This window comes from Miscanthus floridulus, chromosome 8 (assembly GCF_019320115.1).
Source record: "Miscanthus floridulus cultivar M001 chromosome 8, ASM1932011v1, whole genome shotgun sequence".
Lineage (NCBI taxonomy): Eukaryota > Viridiplantae > Streptophyta > Magnoliopsida > Poales > Poaceae > Miscanthus > Miscanthus floridulus.
Window position 1 is genome coordinate 217,074,111 of NC_089587.1, and position 20,865 is coordinate 217,094,975.

At 42.5% G+C, this 20,865-nt stretch overlaps 1 protein-coding gene across 1 annotated transcript; it reads left to right on the top strand.

The window, feature by feature from the left end:
• The first annotated feature begins 17,682 nt into the window (after positions 1-17,682).
• LOC136474961 (uncharacterized) lies at positions 17,683-20,148 on the top strand. Its single transcript, XM_066472521.1, has 8 exons — positions 17,683-17,801; positions 17,871-17,955; positions 18,153-18,287; positions 18,680-18,729; positions 18,895-19,089; positions 19,166-19,273; positions 19,369-19,554; positions 19,892-20,148. The coding sequence occupies exons 5-8, from the start codon at positions 19,000-19,002 to the stop codon at positions 19,901-19,903; spliced, it is 396 nt and encodes a 131-aa protein (XP_066328618.1). The 5' UTR covers positions 17,683-17,801; positions 17,871-17,955; positions 18,153-18,287; positions 18,680-18,729; positions 18,895-18,999; the 3' UTR covers positions 19,904-20,148.
• Positions 20,149-20,865: the final 717 nt, after the last annotated feature.

A 20,865-nucleotide genomic window follows, 5' to 3' on the forward strand; every position in this document is an offset into this window, starting at 1 on the left:
AGCATAGAAGTAGCTCCCATGCGTGGCTAATTTGGTTTTAGTAACCTTGTTAGTCACGTTGCTTAGTTTGTGCAGCTAAGTATTTGCGCTCTCTAATTAGGCATTGGTTGCCTTGTTATTGAGCATTGCTAGTAAGCTTAGTTAGCTTTGTGCTTTTGCTTACTAGCATGTGTAGGAGCTCCTGCATTGCTTAAAGTACTAGTGGCATAGGTTTGTGTGACCTTGCTCCTAGAATTGATTAGGTGAGCTCTAGCTAGCCTGGCACCTTTGTTGCATAATTAGCATCTTTGCAAGGTGCTAGTGAACATATATCGAGGGGTATAATCTTGGCTAGACCGATAGATTTAATTCTGCATTTGTTTTGGTTAGCCAACGCGATTAAGTTTTAGAAAAGACTATTCACCCCCCTCTAGTCGCCATCTCGACCCTTTCACACGCCCCTGCATCCGGTCGGCCAACGTCTAGTCGCACCAATGGTCACCATGTGTCCCCGTTAAAACTTTAGCCATAGGATGCCAACGGTCACTTAACGTTCAACGCGCAGTCAAACAATCGACCGGACGCGCCACTTCAACACACTTGACGCAGAGCCACGCCGCATCCGATCGATTCGAGTAAGAGTCCAAAGACATTTTTCGTCGACTGGACACGTCAGGTCATGAGTGACCGGACATGCCTGGGAGTCCGGTCAGCTCCCCGCATCTCTGCCTATGAAAAACCTACCGACATCAGCATACTTCAGCCGTGACCTGATGCAGCCCCTGCGCGTCCGGTCGCGCGCTAACCTTTGCGTCCACTCGCCTGAAGAAGTGACCGGATGTGCCAGTTAGGGCCAGAGCTAGCGTCTGGTCCTTCACCTCGCCCTCAGTCAGACAGCGCTGCTTTGGTACAATTGACTGGACGTGCCCGGGGTGAGTCCGGTCACCCCGCGGCTAGCGTCCGGTCGTGGACTATCTTCTCCTTTTCCTTTTCTAAGTCCACAACTGCTTCACCCTCGCTTCCAACTTGCTAACCACAAAGTGTAGAACTAGTGTGCATGAGTGTTAGCATTTTTCAAAGCATTTTAGAAGGGTCAAGGTTAGCACACTAGGCTCCTAAATGCATATGCAAGAATCATGTCACCTAGTGGCACTCGATAAACCGTTTAGCCAAAGATTTCCCCTCTTTATAGTACGACTATCGATCCTAAGTCACTCACACCCTCTATGGTGTCTTGAGCGCAAAATAAAAACATATCTTATACCTTTGCCTTGATCTTCTCGATTTTTGTTTTTCCCTTTCTTCTTTTCTAAGTTAGAGCTTGATCATCATCAACACTTGTCCATCTTCATCTCCATGGACCTCACCTTGCTCACTCACTTAGATTGCACCAACCTAGCTCATATCACCACTCATGACAGAGGTTAGTGCTAGGCTTTATCAATTATCCAAAACCAAACTAGGGCTTTCAATCTCCCCCTTTTTGGTAACTGATGACAACCTATTTACAAAGATATTCAATGAAATTTTCTTGGATTCATGTTGCTTTCCCAAGTATATTACCATATGTAAAGATTATGGACAAGTTCATCAAAACAAATTGGTAGTATTAGCTCCCCCTACATATGTGCTAAGAGTTTGGAAATGATACTAAGGTGTAAAGAATGGACCTTTGAAGCATGATACCTGTAGCACCCGTTTTAAAGACAAAACCAGATACACACTATATGTGAGCCCAGGAAGTCAAATCTCACATATAGCCACAAATCAGGGTAATATAAAGAGACAATACTTATTACATAACATATTAGTAAAAAGAAAATAACCTCAGAGTAAAGACAGTGGAAAGTTGACTCCGATCTTCTGGCGAAGACTCCGAATCCACAGGGACGACTAACTAGTTGACTACAAGCCTAACTCCTCCAAACCAGCAATCTGGTACCCATCCGGGATTTTTATCCAAAGTATAGAAAAATAAAGCAAGCGTAAGTACATGTCGTACTTAACAATTATATCATGGGGTTCATGAGGCTCAAAAGGCTGACACTGGTTTACTGCGATTAGCTTTAATAGGTCATCTTTTTAAGCAATTGAGTGGCAAAGAATTTATTATTCCCATAAACACATGATCAGGTAATCATGAATAATGTATAGCATAAACAATTGATCATTAGTATAATTATCCATTAGTGATCATTTCTATTCCATAAGGGTCTATGGCCGCTCGTGTTCGTGAGCACGGCTGTTATAACAGTTTTACACTCTGCAGAGGTTGTACACGTTCACTGTGAGTCGTGATTTACCCTTTCGCCCGGGGTGATCAGCCCCTTGACCCACTACCAAGGAAGGTCGGCAGGGTTCACTATGAAGCCTTTCAAAGGATTTCGTCTAACAAGTTAGGGCCGCTAGGCGTATGTGGCCCCTCTCTAGGAGTGGCACGCGTGGGCATCGCAGCACGGTACACACTTCCCAGCAGCAAAGGAAACATACACTGCGCCTTAAAGGTAACCACTAACAAGCTAGAAAAGATCCTCATACTGAGCTAAAGCCAGAGCCATATAGCCCTCACAGCTGTACTGTAAGTCCCGAATGATTGCTTACAGATAAGTCCTTAGGGAGAGGAATCTAAAGCATATAAACACTCTAGCCCCCTGTTTCCATGTTACTAAAAAGTCATGTTTTAATGTTTATTGCATATACCATTAGTCAAGTTACAAGATCATGGTTTTAATTAAGCACTAGCAAAAACTACCCAATGCAATATCCCAAAGGTTTCAAGGTGCAAGATATCAAATATCTAGGATATCCTTAATGGTAACAAGGGAGACACATGCAATATGAATTTAGTGATTAAATGTGAATAGGTAACAAGGATGGTCCCATGCTATACTTGCCTTAACTTGCTTTTCCCCCAAAGCAATACGCTCAAAAGCCTTTAGTATTCAACTTTCAATCTTCTGCTTACAATTCTCAGCTTCTAGTCTTTAGAGAACAACTTCTTAATCACCACGTAAACCTCACCGATTGACTGAACCATATATCACCACACAACATCCATACATGACATACAAATAAGAATATATGAGAACAGTACACCAACCAATAAAATAAGCAAAACGGCGTATCGCTACGAACACACAAACGCAAAAGACACGCTATATGCGATTCAACGAAAAAGCGACTATCGAAGGATTTTCGGTGCAACGAAAAATAAAACCTATCCATTTAACTTATTTTAACTATAGAAACACATGTGAATATTTTCATTAATCAACTTGATTCATTGCTTAAGAAAGAGCATAGTATAAAACCTATATTGACTTTATATTCTGAAAACGATGCAAGTGATAGTATTAATACAATTAACTTTTTAACTGCCAAAACACATTTGAGTAACATGAGAACCACTAATGCCACTGCGTAGAGCACGCCGAAACAAAAGTAACGCGACAAGAATGGCTCGATGCTACGGTTATGAGAACGCAAGAGACACTAAGAAAGGAGCTACGGTTAAAAGAAAACCACTATCAAAAGATTTATATTATATTATAAAAGAAACAACTATGAGCTTGTTTTAGGTTAGCTAAGAAAACTATATGAGCAATATTGATTTAGATTAATCACAACATATTTAGTTTTAAAAGTCGAGTTAAAGCTAATCATGTATTATTTATAAATGTTATCACATAATTTATTAAACAAATTAAACTTTACCTTCGCAAAGGAATTAAGCATGTGACAGCATCTACTCGTACTTATCATATATGTATCTTGTTCAGCTAATCAAATTATATTCTAGAAACACTTTTAAGTTAACAATTAATCATATTAACTTTTAGGTATAAATTATCAAGGTTAAGCACCTACATTACTTTTAATTCCAAACTAGTGTGCAAATATACTAATCAACTTAATATTTAGCTATATATGGAAAAACTTGTGACATGAAAAACATTGCCCCTAACATATAGTTCAGGTCAGCACGAACCAAACGTAACTTAAACGGGGCTAAACGGAATTAGAACTTAAATTGCTTTTAATTAAAAAGTTATTGAATAATCCTTAATCAAATTAATATTTAACTTATAAATTTCCAAGACGTGAGACATGTTAAACATCGCTGCTAACACGTACCACACATTGCGATGACACTCGCGTAATCGAATCGAAATTGAAAACCTAAATCGACTTTAATTATTCAGCGATTAATTAATTATGGACACAATTAGTATTTTCATAAAATAAATTCATAAACATGTGGTATGAAAACTAATAATGCTACTGCGTAGATCTCGACGACACGAAACTAACACAACTGGAATAAACTGAAACGGAGTTAAAACGAAGAAACGACGAAGATTTAACGATCCAGTGGCATTCTTGTAAATACGATCATCTTCTTCCTTGAACTTCTATACGTACGCAACAGGCAACGTGCTGCTGCTACTTGCAGAGGGGATCAGTGATGGATGGACCTGGCAAAGGGGCGCCAGGTGTAGGCTAGCAGTCGCGCGGTGTGAGTCCCGCCCTCAGGGCCGAGCAGGGACCGCACCGGATGGCGACCAGTCGGCCGTAGCAGGCGGCGGCGGCTGTCTGGCCGGCTCTTGCACGCAGGGCATGGACGGGTCTGGCTTGTGGTGCGCACGGCCTGGGGCGGCTGTGAGGTGGGGGCGCTGGGAGGCGCGGCCAAGGCCGAGTCGGCCGGAGAACGAAGAAGAACATGGCCGGCCATGGATGAGCTCGCCGGAAAAGAAAAGAGAGGTTAGGGACGGGATTAAACGGCGATGGATTCACGAAAAGGATGACAAGACGGTGTAGAGGACGACGAGGTCTACCTTGTGGTGGTGGTGGTTGACGCCGGAACGCGACGGTTTGGCCGAAAAAGCTCGTCGAAGAGTTCGCCGGAAACCTAGCTATGTCAAACTTCAGCGTCCGATCTGCGGGGCTACGAGTGACGGCTCGAAAAATAGGTTGTACTTCTGGAATCATCGCATCGAGGGCTACGCCGGCATATATATATATATGCGCAGGGTTTGAAGATTTTGGAAAGTGAAGATATTTATTAATTATTGATTTTCGGAATTAAAATAATTACAGAAAATCAGAAATTACTATTTAGGCTCCGAAAAATATCTCTGAGCTCCGGAAAAATTCCATAAAAATTCCTAGGGATAGATGGAAGGATAAGGAACACAACCAAAGTGGTTTTAGCTCCCGGAAAAGACTTTTGGATTGATCGAGGAAAAAGATAAAGCTTTAAGAAATAGGAATTTAATCCCGAAAAAGGTCGTAAAGATTCCCGGAAAGAGAGGCATCGTTCTAACGCGTCTTAAAACCTTTTCCATGTCTTTGGATTTTGAAAACAAGGCATCTTATCTAACTTTTATTTTTGCAAGTTTTCAAATTCTTTTTAAACCACTACTTGAAAGCAATATTTTAAAGATTGAGATTTGAATTTATCTTCCAAACCACTCATCACAAAAGTATCAATGCAACGGCATGTATGCGCAAACATGTTGCTACCCTTATGTTGGATTTTAATTTTCTTTTACCTATGTTTTTATGAGCACAAAATAATTAACAGAAATCATTTTACTCTTTTTATAAAGTAGCTAATTTTAGGGTGTTACAATACCAATCGGAGTTGCTAATATACACCATCCTTAGCATCGTTAGTAACTAGACATTCTCAAAAACTAGAAAACCCCGTGAGATCAACATTATATGAAAGGGTCTAGTTTTTATATGGTAAGCACAAGTCTAGTTACTCTTCCTATGCATGCTAGTTTTCATTTTATCAATAATTTTCTACAATCTAACATACATCACACAAGCATGGAAAGAGAATTTAAAAACTTGTGCCATGCAAGCAAACATATGTAATGCACATATAAATGCAACATACAAGTTTATGAGCTTGCTCCCCCCTACTCGTGTGCTTTGAATTTTAATTGACCCCCTTACAATGTCACATTTCATTTGTTTGCTGCCCCTATCTTACCATCTTTGTGAATTCTCCCCCCCCCTTTGTCAACAATTAACACAAAAGGTGAGCTCAAATTTTAGATAGGTTGGGGTAAAACCATATGAAATGAGGATCATTTTCCCAATTTGGTTCAATCTAGATTACTTGCAAAAGATATTTGTTGGGTTCATAAACCCGGGGTCCCTCGCGGACCGGCTTCCCAACAAAGGCTCGGTCCAAGCAGACAACGCGCAACTTATGGGCCGGCCCAAGTACCTAAACGATAGGCTAGAGGGGTGATCCAATCTCTGACTAGAAGGCCTAACCAAGGAGGAATGGCACCCGCTTCCGACTCCAGCCCGCCTCTCTGACCGGAGCGCTCACTTCAGTCTCCAGCCCGCCTCTAGATGGCCTCTCCGACCGAAAGGCCTGGTGAAGGGTCGAGATGGCGACTAGAGGAGGGGGGGTGAATAGTTGTTTCTAAAACTTAATCACGTCGGCTAACTAAAACAAGTGCAGAATTAAAACTATCGGTCTAGCCAAGACTACACCCCTCTATCTATGTTCTCTAGCACCTTGCAAAGATCCTAATTAAGCAACAAAGGTGCTGGGCTAATTAGAGCTCACCTAACCAATTCTAGAAGCAAGGTCACACAAACCTATGCCATTAGTACTTTAAGCAACAAGGGAGCTCCTACACATGCTAGTAAGCAAAAGCACAAAGCCACCTAAGCTCACTAGCAATGCTCAATAACAAGGCAACCAATGCCAAATTAGAGAGCACAAATACTTAGCTACACAAACTAAGCAATGTGACTAACAAGGTTACACAAACCAAATTAGCCACGCAAGGGAGCTACTTCTATGCTACACAAGCAAGAAGGTAACTAGTGAGCTACACAAGCTTAACTAGATACAAGAGCAACTACACAAGCACAATGTATATGAAAGTAATTACAAGCTTGCGTAACGAGGATGCAAACCAATGGGAAGAACAAGGTTGACATGGTGATTTTTCTCCTGAGGTTCACGTGCTTGCCAACACGCTAGTCCCCGTTGTGTCGACCACTCACTTGGTGGTTCGGAGGCTAATTGACATCACCCGCCAAGCCCGCATGTCGGGCACCGCAAGAACCTACCCCGAAAGTGAGGGTAGCTCAATGACACGCTCAACTAGAGTCATTCTTCGCGGCTCCCGCGGGGCGAGCACAATGCCCCTCACAAAGCTCTTCTCTAGAGCACCACACAAGCTTCTTGTAGGCTTCGACGGAGACCACCACCAAGCCATCTAGGAGGTGGCAACATCCAAGAGTAACAAGCACCACTGGCTTGCAACTCGATCACCTAGTGCCACTCGATACAACCTCACGATGCAATTGCACTAGAATCGCTCTCTCACACAATTGAATGATCACTATCAAGTATATGTGAGATGGAGGGCTCCCAAGCACTCACAAGCATGGACACAAAGTCCTTCGAGGTGCTCAGCACCAGCCATGGCTGAGACACCCTTCTATTTATAGCCCCACGGGCTAAACTAGCCGTTACCCCTTCACTGGGCGTTTTTTGGGTTGACCGGACGCGCCGGTCATATCGATCGGACGCAGGACCTCAGCGTCCGTTCAATAGATGCTCGCCACGTGTTGCCACCATTCAACCTTAGTCGCTTGATCTCAATGGTCAAGTGATGACCGGACGTAGCTGTTCAAAGTGACCGGACACAGCAACCCTAGTGTCCGGTCGTTTCTAGTAAGGTACCTGTCGCGACCAGACTCGTCCGGTCGGTCACGATCGGACACAGAATCAGCGTCTGGTCCTTCTCCAACTTCTCTGCGTCTCCTACGTCACCGTACATTAGCCTGACCGGATGCACCCTACCAGCGTCCGGTCACTTTTAGCTCCAGCGTCCGGTCGAAGACCGACGCCTGTGCATTCTCTGCTGCCACTGACCGGACGCAGGACCTAGCGTCCAGTTACAACATGACCAGCGTCCAGTCCACTCTATGAGACCCTATCTTTTCTATATAGGGCACCGGTGGCACCGTTGGACTGTCCGCACTCTATGGGCGGACACTCCACTGGTTTAGTTTCGAACCCTTCTTGCCTCTGTTCCATCGCCGAGTTGATCCACATCACCTTCAACTTCATCTCCTTCATAAATGTGCCAACACCACCAAGTGTACACCACCATGTGTATGTGTTAGCCTTTTAACAATCATTTTCCAAAGGATTAGCCACTCAACTTGCCACGCCGCTCAGTCCTAGCAACGATGCAAAGTTAGATCACTCAAGTGGTACTAGATGACCGATATGCAAACAAGTTTGCCCCTCTTGATAGTACGACCATCTATCCTAAACCCGGTCATAAACTTCTCTACACACCGATGACCAGTGAAATGAAATGCCCTAGGTTATACCTTTGCCTTGCGCATTCCATTCCATCTCCTCCAATGTCGATGCAACACATGCACCAACACGATCAACAATGATATGATCCACTTCATATCATCACTCGATCATATTGGTTCATCGATCTTGACTTCACTTGCTTTTCACCATTGCCTTCATTCATCGGCGCCAAGTCTTACTTAAGCTTCACTGCCACGCGGTCCATCGCTCCAAAGCCTTCAACTTGCCCTTCACGCTTGCAACCGGTCCATCAAACCAAGTCATGTCTTGATCTTCTCCACCTTGATCACATGACTCAATGTCATATCTCATTTGCAATGAGCTCCTTCATCATCACATGTGTGGGCTTTGCAACATCTCCAAGCCATTTTCACCTTCATGGCATATGTTGCTCACACACATGTATCTGTGGACTAATCACCTGTGTATCTCACATAAACACAATTAGTTCACCTAGGTTGTCACTCAATTACCAAAACTACACAAGGACCTTACACCTTGCCAGACACCGCTTTCGACTCCGACTCGCGTCTCCGACTAGGGATGCGCCAAATCCCAGCACACTGCTCTTCTTTGACTGGCGTGATCAGAGTCGACTGGAACCAACCGACCGGGGATGCTCGCTTGATAATGACCAGGAAATGGATGGAGAAAGTAAGGCAGGGCGCACAAGTCAAACCGCAATACCGGGGACCATACTATGTACACATATAGAAACAGTACTCTACGACCTCCCTTACACGACAAAACCCGAGCAGTGTTGTAGGTGCTGACATTTTCTCCTACAGTATCGTGGGCGCCATTAACCCCCATATGGTAAGGCTCCCCCCGCATGCCTCTGGGCATCGATAGTGTTATGGGCGCTGACATTTACCGTACCAGGCGAACATGGTAAAACCCCTTGCATGCCTCCAGGAATCAACAGTGTGGCAGGCGCCGACGTCTTCCATACCCAAAGAAGACAACACGACCTCCCAAGTGCATCTGACATACAATAGTATTGTGGACACCTACCATCATCCTGTACCCACCGGCGTGGGCAACAAGGCTTAGTAGCATACGTACTCTCTCCCTCTCACTTGTAAGGCCATCCCCTACATCTATAAAAAGGGGATGCGCTATCTCCCAATAGATAGATTCACTCAGGTTGATTCAGATCAATCAAGTTCACTAGTACACAACAGCAGAACCACCAGGTTCAAAACCACGAGCACACGCTCAAACACTTAGCGCATAGCGGGGATCTCATCACTCTCGGCTCCTCTGGCCAGAGTCCGACCGGACCTCTTGTACCCCCATCTTTCTCCTTCTCGTTTGTAACCCCACTACAAACTTTGAGCACCTAGGCTCAGGAATAAAGTCGCCGACCAACTCAAACTAGACGTAGGGCATGTTGCCTGAACCAGTATAAACCCTGTGTCACTGAGTGCTAGGCCACCTTCGATCACAACATATGGCAAAACTATAAAGATTTACGTGTTGGTCACTTTCTGCACCAACAATATTTAACTCGGTTTGATCCAAGGGCAAGCTTCTTCACTCCTCCAAATAAGGGTTATCATGCACCATGTTGAGTTAAATACATATAGCTCATTCTCTAGATTAAACACTAGATTCACAAGCCCACAAACATGTCATATGCTACCACTAGATCATTTCAAGCATACAAACAATAGTGGTAGCATACAAGCATTAAATTCATTTGATTTCCATGAATGAGCCTAAGACATGATAGGAATGACTAGATGCACTAAACAAGTCCTTAGCAAAGGATGAATGACATGACAATCAATTTTACCTTGCTTTGCTCGAAGGAGAGACATGTCACATAGTGGGGGTGCATCAACACATATTTGAGAAGTCAAGTATGTTCAATTCATTCCTTAGCTAGTAAAACCTCTTCTCATCAAGTGGCTTGGTGAAGATATTGGCAAGTTGATCATCGGTACCCACACTCTCAATACAGATGTCCCCTTTTTGTTGGTGATCTCTAATGAAATGGTGGCGGACATCAATGTGCTTTGTTCTTGCATGTAGAACTGGATTATTGGTGAGCTTAATAGCACTCTCATTGTCATATAGCAATGGCACTTGTTTGAATTTGAATCCAAAGTCACTCGAAGCAACATTCATCCAAAGTAATTGAGCACAACAACTACCAGCTGAAATGTACTCTGCTTTGGCGGTTGAAAGTGCTATACTATTTTGCTTCTTTGATGACCAAGACACAAGTGATCTTCCCAATAGTTAACATGTGCCTGATGTGCTCTTTCTCTCAACTTTGCATCCCGCATAATCGGAGTCCAAATATCCAATCAACTCAAATCTTGCTCCTTTGGGATACCACAATCCAACATTTTGTGGATGCTTCAAGTACCTCAATATTCTCTTGGTTGCCTTCAAATGAATTTCTCTTAGTGAGGCTTGAAATCTAGCACACATGCATACATTAAACATCACATCCGGCCTTGATACGGTCACATAAAGTAGGCTTCCAATCATAGACCGATACATCTTTTGATCCACCATATTGCCACTAGCATCACTATCCAAGCTTTCATTTGTCCCCATTGGTGTACTAATTGCTTTAGTATCATTCATTCCAAACTTCTTGAGCATGTCTTTGATGTACTTGCCTTGACTCACAAATATGCCATTCTTTATTTGCTTGATTTGAAGACCAAGGAAGTAACTAAGATCTCCTATCATGGACATCTCAAACTCACTTGCCATTATCTTTCTAAACTCCTCACAAAAATCTTAATTGGTTGATCCAAATATGATATCATCAACATAGATTTGCAACACAAACAAGTCATTGTCTAGCTTCTTGGTGAAGAGAGTGGTGTCAACCTTTCCCATCTTAAATCCCTTAGAGAGTAGGAAATCCCTCAATCTCTTATACCATGTTCTTGGTGCTTGTTTCAATCCATACAAAGCATTTCTCAACTTGTAGACATGGTTGGGTTTCTTCTCATCTTCAAAACTAGGAGGTTACTCAACATACACAAGCTCATTGATGTACTAATTGAGAAATGCAATTTTCACATCCATTTGGTACAATCTGATGTTACGGGCACAAGCATAGGCTAACAAAGATCCTAATTGCTTCCAATCTTGCAACCGGGGCATATATTTCTCTAAAGTCAAGACCTTCAACTTGAGTGTAACCTTGAGCCACTAATCTTGCTTTGTTCCTTATAACTATCCCATCTTGATCTTGCTTGTTGTGAAAGACTCACTTGGTTCTAATTATATTATGATCCTTAGGCCTCTCAACTAACTCCCATACTTGATTTCTTGTGAAGTTGTTTAGCTCTTCATGCATAGCATTTACCCAATCAACATCCTTCAAAGCTTTATCTATCTTCTTAGGTTCAATGGATGACACAAATGAGAAATGTTCACAAAATAATGCTAATATTGATCTTGTTTGCACACCTCTTGAGATATCACCAATGATAGAATCTAATGGATGATCTTTTGAAACATTGGTTGGTTGGAGCACTTGCACTTGATTGCTTGCATTTGATTGATCATTTGGTTTAGATGATGTACTAGCCACTTGTTGATTTTGCATTTGAGATTATGAACTAGCTTGACTTGTATCAACTTGCACATTTGAGTTAGAGAGCACTTGATCTTTGTCATCTTTAACTTCAATCACCTCTCTAGGCCTTATGTCACCAACATCCATGTTCTTCATTGCATTGACCAATTGAGTACCTCTCACATCATCTAGATTCTCATATTCCTCTTGGAAACCATTTGTTTCATCAAATTCCACATCATGAACCTCCTCAAGAGTACCACTAGCCAAATTCCAAACTCTATAAGCCTTGCTAGTAGTTGAGTAACCAAGCAAGAAGCGTTCATCACATTTCTTCTCAAACTTGCTCAATCTTGTGCCTTTCTTCAATATGTAGCATTTGCAACCAAAAACCCGAAAGTATGCAATATTGGGCTTTCTTCCATTCAAGAGCGCATATGGTGTCTTCTCTATCATGGGATGACAATAGAGTCGGTTCGATAGTAGCAAGCCATGTTGATTGCTTCAGCCCAAAATGAATGACTCACATTGTACTCACTCAACATTGATCTTACCATATCAATCAAAGTTCTATTCTTCCTCTCAACTAGGCCATTTGATTATGGAGTGTATTTGGCCGAGAATTGATGCCTAATTTCAAACTCATCACAAAGCTCATCAATTCTTATATTCTTGAACTCACTTTCATTGTCACTTCTCACTTTCTTGATGGTCGTTTCAAATTTATTGTGAATTCTCTTGATGAATGTCTTGAAGATTGCAAACACATCACTCTTCTTGACAAGAAAGAACACCCATGTATATCTAGTGAAATCATCCACAATCATAAATCCATATTTGTTTCCACTAATGCTAGTGTATGTGGTTGGTCCAAATAAATCTATGTGCAACAGCTCAAATGCCTTAGATGTTGTCGGTGCAGAAAGTGACCAACTAGTGAATATTTGTAGTTTTGACATACGTTGTGATTGGAGGTGGCCTAGCACTCAATGACACAGGGTTTATACTGGTTCAGGCAATATGCCCTACGTCCAGTTTGGGTTGGTCGGTGACTTTATTCCTGAGCCTAGGTGCTCGAAGTTTGCATTGGGGTTACAAACAAGAAGGAGAAAGAAGGGGTGTACAAGAGGTCCGGTCAGCTCCGGTCGGAAGGGCTAAGAGCGATAGGAGCTACGCTATGAGTTAAGTGTTCAAGCGTGTGCTTGAGGTCCGAACCCGGTGGTTCTATGGTTGTGAGCTAGTGAACTTGATCGGTGCTTGTTAACTTAAAGAAGGGCTCTCCTTTGTTGGAGGGAGCGCATCCCCTTTTATAGATAAAGGGGATGGCTTTACAAGTGAGAGGGTGAGGGTATGTATGCTACTGAGCTTTGTTGCCCATGCCGGTGGGTACAAGATAATGGTAGACGCCTACAATACTGTTGATGTCACTATAGAATGTCAGATGCATGTGGGATGTCGTGTTGCCTTCTTCAGAAATGGTAGATGTCGGTACCTACAAATACTATTTGATGCCTAGAGGCATGTGGGGAGTTTCACCATGTTCACTAGGTACGGTAAATTCCGGCGCCCACAACACTATCGATGCCTAGAGGCATGTGGGGGGCCTTACCGTATGGGCGTTTAACGACACTTACAATACTATAGAGGGAGATGTCGGCGCCTATAATACTGTTTATGTCAGGGTGGTTGCAGAGTACTATTCCTGCAGGCGTACAGGGTATGGTCCCTGGTATAGTGGTTTGACTTGTGCGCCCTGGCTTGCTTTCCCTGTTCGTCCTCTGGTCCTTTTCGAGCGGGCATCCCCGATCGGATGGCCCCAGTCGGCTCTGGTCGCGCCAGTTGGAGAAGAGTGGCGAGCAAGGTTCCTACGAACCCCGGTTGGAGACGCGGGGTCAGAGTCAGAAGTAGTGCTTAGGCTAGGCCTTCCGATCGGAGAGGCCATCCGGAGGTGGCTGGAGTCCGAAGCGAGCACTCCGGTCGGAGAGGTGGGCCGAAGTAGTCGACGAGCGAGTGCTGTTCCTCTTCGGCTGGACCTTCCGGTCGGTGACTAGACCGCCATTCTGGCCTGTCGTTTTAGACTCTTGGGCCAGGCCGTGCTGTCTGCTTGGGCCGAGCCTTGGTGTGGAAGCCGGTCCTCGAGGGACCCCGGGTTTATGAACCTGATAGATGTGCTCATCATGCTCTTCTTAGGATGTGTGTTACCAACTTGCTTTTCGACTTGACATGCACTACAAAGCTTATCCTTCTTAAATGTGACATCTTTCAAGCCTCTAACTAACACTACAAGATTTTCGGTCTACTGCAACGCCGAAGAATTGCAACGTAGAAAATTTGGTTGCCAGAGATTGTTGTATTACAACCATTCTAAAAAATGGTAGCGATACATGCCTTTAATACAACGGTTTTCAAGATGTTGCAAAGCTCTGTTGCATTTGGTGGACGATATTGCAATGGCGAAAAATGGTTGCAGTAGACTTGATTTTGGTTGCAATTGTGTGGTAGTACTGCAACTACATTTACGTTAGTTGCATTTGGTTTTGACTATTGCTACGGTTTTTTTGTGTTGCATAAAATTTGACAAGCGTTGCAAATGCTAGATACTTAATGCAACAAGAACTCTTGGAGGCGAAGCAAAAGTGGGGGTCAATGGCAACCTTTTTTGGCAGTTGCAATATACTTTGATATTGTTGCAAGTGCTAAATTTTATTGCAACGAAATCTATGGGGTCGAAGCGAAAATTGTGTTCAAGTGCAACGCTTATTTTTGGTTGCAATATACTTTGATAATTGCAACGAATTTAAAACTTAAAAAAAAGTATGGAAAGAAAAGAATTGGGGACGCATATATTAAAATTAAAAAGTGCTCCCCACAGGATTCGAACCATGGAGCTCTGGTTCAGATAAAACCTTCTCCACCACTGCGCTATGTAGGTGTGTTCGTTGTAACTCAGGTTTTAATTTATTTGATATGATTGAAGACCTTATGAGTTATAAAACGCCCCAACCCTGGCCACATCTCGGCATCTCCGTCCTTATGCCTGGTGTCTGAAACTTTCTGTTAAGTAGTAGTTGCTGTTAAGTACTTGATGTTAAGTATGCGTGGATGTTAATTAGTACTTGAAGTTGTACCGGGGTGGTTGGTCACTTTGTTAGCGATAGTAAATGCCTGACCGTGCACCATCGGTCACATGCACTACGCCAGATTCTTACAGCAGGAACGAGGGCATTTTTACTGTAGGGGCGGTTGGGGTTGGGGGCGCCCCCACAGTGTGCGTCCTCGGGCCCCAGCCACCTAGCCGCCCCTACAGATGGCACTGTAGGGGCGGTTAGTAAGCTGAGCCGCCCCTACAGTTGGGGCTGATCTGTAGGGGCGGCTCAATCACCAGCCGCCCCTGCAGTGCCCACTTGTCTTTTTTCAAATTTCAAAATTTGAAAGGTTCAAATTTAGTCAAATGATAAGATAACCAAAATAAAAGTTGTACATCTTGATGAGTTGAACAACTTTTACATTCATCACTTTTACATATGAAATCATTTAGGGTTTGAAAATTTGGTTTGAACTTGTCAAATTTCAAATTTTAAAATGTGTAAAACATTGTCACATCCAAGTTTGATCAAACTTAAATGCTGAATCATGATTTTAGAAATTTTTAGGAAAAAAACCATCATATTTGGAGTTAGTAGGAGGGAGAACAACTAGTTACAAAGTTTATCCACAGATTAAAAAGATAAATCACACTGTTCTAGATGATTCTTACATGATCATAGTGAACAGTGTGATTTCTTTTTTTAATCTGTGGGTCAACTTTGTAACTAGTTTTTCTTCCTCATACTAACTCCAAATCTGATGATTTGTTTTCCTAAAATTTTCTAAAATCATTCTCTATCAATTTATTTTGTTGGTTTTGTCAATATATACATATGAAAAGTTTGAGCAATTTAAATTTTGAATTTAAAAAAAATACAACTTCAGACAAGATTTTGGTTCCCCAAATGATTTCAGCTGAAAAAGTGATAAATACCAAAGTTGAATAACTCATCAGGATCTACAACTTTTGTATTAGTCATTTCTTCATATGATAAAGTGGTAACGGCATTGTTCACAAATGTGACACATCTCTCGTAAGGTTTTATAAACTATATGAGACATGTGTAAGATTAGTAAATAATGTGTGCTAAGAATTTGTCAAATGAAGAAATGACCAAAATAAAAGTTGTAGATATTCATGAGTTGAACAACTTTGGTATTCATCACTTTTTATGTTGAAATCATTTTGGGTCTCAAATTTTGGTTCGAACTTGTCATTTTTAAAAAATTCAAATTTGAAAGGTTTAAATTTTGTCAAATGATAAGATGACCAAAATAAAAGTTGTAGATCTTGATGAGTTTAACAACTTTTGTATTCATCACTTTTACATATGAAATCATTTAGGGTTTGAAAATTTGGTTTGAACTTGTCAAACTTCAAATTTCAAATTTTAAAATGTGTAAAACATTGTCACATACAAGTTTGATCAAACTTAAATGCTGAATCATAATTTTAGAAATTTTTAGAAAAAAAACATCACATTTGGAGTTAATATGAGGGAGAATAACTAGTTACAAAGTTTACTCACAGATTAAAAAGAGAAATCACACTGTTCTAGATAATCCTTACATGATCACAGTGAACAGTGTGATTTCTTTTTTTAATGTGTGGGTCAGCTTTGTAACTAGTTTTTCTTCCTCATACTAACTCCAAATCTGATGATTTTTTTTTCCTAAAATTTTCTAAAATCATTCTCTATCAATTTATTTTGTTGGTTTTGTCAATATATACATATGAAAAGTTTGAGCAATTTAAATTTTGAATTTCAAAAAAATGCAACTTCAGATAAGATTTTGGTCCCCCAAATGATTTCAGCTGAAAAAGTGATAAATACCAAAGTTGAATAACTCATCAAGATCTACAACTTTTGTATTGGTTATTTCTTCATATGACAAAATGTTAACGACATTGTTCACAAATGTGACACATCTCTCATAAGGTTTTGGTTTGGACGCGCGCCGGAGGGAAGTCTCGCACCAAAGTCCACTACGAGAAATACCCTTATACATGACGGTTCATATGTGACCTTCTAAAAAATCATCATAGAATGCTGTAATTTGTGACCATTTATTTATAAGTGCTAAATGTACGACGACTAGTTAAAATATCGTCGTGGTTGGACCTCACGGATCCACTGTTAACTGATCTCAATCTCGTAAAGCCCACTAGCCACTCTACGCGGCCCAGCACAACCAAGTGAGGACCCCCGTGACCATGAGGAGCCCGTGACCCCGTCCAGGCGTCCACATCTCGCATTCTCGCGTCGACCCCGTCCCAGTCTCCCAGAGCGGAGCCGAAACCCTAGCCATGCCGCGCCGCCGCCCGTGTGACCGCTAGGCTCGACGCACGACGGCCCACCTCCGCGTCCGCCGGGCAAGCTCAACGCGTGGCCGCGCCCCGCCTTACCCGACGGCCGACCCGACCCCGACCCCGGCTGTGCTGTGCTGACGGTGGCAGGGGGCGGTGCTCCACTCCTGGCGAGCAGCGGCTGGGGCGGGTGCCGGGGATGCGGCCGGCGGCAACGCGGGGTGCCCAGGGCCTGCTGCTGGCCTAGGGCTCCTTGCGTCTACCGGATCTACTGGGCGGCGGCGGCCGGTGGCTGGCGCTTCGTCGGCTTCTCGCGCGCGGCAGATCCAGCACGCCTGGCCGTGGAGGAGGTGGTAACAGGCGACACGAAGGCTGTTGGGGATCCGACCATGGAGGAGGTGCCTCCCACGGCAGATCCGGCGGCAGCGCGCAGCCCCCGTGCTAGGCGGTGTCGAGAAAGGACGGCCAGATGCGAGGGCAACGAGGACGACGAGCATAATCAGGTACACCTTCTCTGTCCGCTCGTGCTGTGTAGGTCCTCGGCTCCCCACATCATCTCATCTCTCCTGCAGGGTGCGTCGAGATCCTTAGGCTCCTATAGATGCTGGTGTCGAGCAAGGACAGCCAGATGCTGAACCTCTGCACCTGTCGATTGAGGTCAGTGCATGCTACTAATCATGGAACAGAACTATGCTGAAGTTTTTCGCTTGCTTGCTTGAGCCACGTATTGTAATCAATGCAGGAATACTTGAATTGTTTGATTAAATGCCTATAAGAACACTCGTCTAGATATCTGTTAGCATTTGTAATGTCATTGCAACATTGAAATTTCACGCCTATTTAAATTTCTGCAGGAGAGGAGGATAGTGCTCTGACCCAGCCTGAACATGCTGGTCTTGACTTTGATGCAAACACTCAATTTCAATGTCAGTGCTGACTCTATTGTCACGTGAGAAGGTTCCTAAAGGCAGCAAAAATCTTAGAAGAAGGTGAGATACTATACATACTCCTATTTTTGTGATAGCTGAATGGAGATATACAGTCATCTTTCTATTGAGGATAGTAAGCTCTTTACATATTTTCATTGAGATCTTGTTGGACTTGTAGAATAGCTGAATGGAGGTATGCCGTCATCTTTCTATTTGCTTCATTGCACAGTCTGTTTGAACTATTTAATTAGTTTCAAAGCTTACTGATAAATAGATGACATTTCTTTTTTGAATCTTTGACAATTCTTTTTTTAAGCTTACTCGTAATGAGTCTGATGTAGTATTGACTTGTGATGTTTCATCCAGTTCATCCATTTTCATAGTCACTAAATTAAATATGCATATCAAAATCCCACAAAACCCTGATTTCTGAATTTGGTTTAAATGTGCAGATCATGACAAGCTACTAACGCTAATTGCAATCTTAGCTGGCAAGCTACAGGTACATATCTCCATTTTCTTGGAACCGTGAACATTCTTACATGTATTTTTGTGAACATTCAATCATGTGAGCATTACTGAATTATTACTGCTTGTGCTTCACTATGTGAAGTTTAATGAGAATTTGAGAGTTGGTGTGAAACTGAATTATTGCAAACTGCAATAGGAGGAAGCCCTCATTGAATCGTTTGGACGGCTGCAAGATAGACTAGAAGCTCAAGAAGTTGAAAGGGAAGCCGAGAGGCAAGAACATAGGCGTCAGCTTGAACAGATGAACAAGGAAAGGGAGGCTGATAGAGAAGCACTTAGGCAAGCTATGTTAATGTTGCAAGCAGCCCAACAACAAGCTTCAGTACAAAAGGTAATATTAACAACATCTATGTTCTCATAGTTTATTGAACTGAAAATCATGATCTTGAACCCAATTCGAAATGCAGGCTAGCACAATTGTGGAGCCAACTGAAAATGTTGCTGCTGCTGCAACAATTGAGGGGACACAAAATGTAACAACTACAATGGGAGAACACATGATGCATAGTCAGCAGGTAGTTTGATGATAATTGAAGAATGTTTAATTGTAACATGCATGTCATATTCTTGTCAAGGGGTGTAATTTTTACCACCAACCATTTATTTTCAGGTTACCCAAGAAACCAGCCAGCCAGAACAACAACCCCCTTCTTCCGCAGCTGAAGAACGTCTCACTAGAGGGCGCATGACTAGAAGTAATTTGGCAGCGAATTCAGGTGCTGTTTATACTACAGCAAAGCAACTGAAGGAAACTGTGGCTAGGAAAAGATCTGCATTGTCCAAAAAGAATACACAGGTACTATGTGAAACCTTTTATCTCTCTTTGCATTAAAAAGGAACATATAGTCCTTTTGGAGAAGTACATAACTATTCTTTTGTTCTGCTCCTAAATATGGTCCAGGCTTAGTTTCCTCTTGCTGATTAGAAATATATATGGATGTGTTTGTGCTCATAAAATGTCTTGGGAGGCAGCTGCATGTATGTTTATATTTGCTTTACGCTTCAAAGTTCATGGTTGATAGTACTGCAGCTCACAGAACTCTAGTACTGCAGCTCGTGTTTTGCTTCAGTGTTCAATTAGCTTTGCCACCACTAGTCTCAGTTTAACTAATGCATGTCAATGATTTTTTCAGGAGGAATCTTGAGTTTGAGAAGGAGCATGCGAATGGTGGGACGATGGCCAACATACATATCAAGGGAACCTTCGCTGCTACAGTAGACATTAGTCTTTTGATTCGAATGAGTTCAAACAGTTGTCTGTGCTTAACACATTATTATGTGTTAAGCTATCTACTTGTGTTCTCATTTAGTTTGACACTCGGTGTGTTTTGTTAAAGATTTTGTATGAACAAATTATATTTCGTTTTAATGGATGTCGATGCTTCCTTCATTATGTATTTGTCGTTTTGCGATTATTAATTTAAGCTACCAAACAAAGTGTCGCAACATGAATTATTAATATATTAATCTGGCGTTGCAATATATGATGGCACATATAACAACCACATTTAGTCGTGGCAATAGGTACGATAATTGTGGCAATAGAGAAACTATCTCTTGCAACTACAAAAAGATGACGGTGGCAATAGAGGAATCTACCTATAGCAACCAGATAGTTAGTAACGTGGCAATAGATGACCTGTCTGTAGCAACCAACCTAAGTAACGTGGCAATAGCCTATGCCATCTATAGCAACCATTCAGAAACATGGCAATATACGTCCTCTCTGTAGCAACCAACCTGAAGAGATGTTGCAACAACCTAAGCCACCTATAGCAACCATTTAGGCGACGTGGCAATAGAGAACCTCTATTGCAATGCTTTCTCTGCGTAGCAACAACCACGATTGCAACACCTGTGTTGCATTGCGCTTGCATTGTGTTGCTACACGACCAGCGTGTCGCAATACGTATCGCTAGCAACGCCTAGTTCGTTGCAATTGATACTATTACCACACCCATAGTGGTTGCAATTGCTTTTGTTACAACACTCACCAGGTGTTGCAAAAGCATCAAAAGTGTTGCAATAGAGGGGCTGTGTGTCGCAACTAAAATGTAACCCATTGCATTATGCTATTGCTACCCTTACAAGTGCAACGACATTTAAC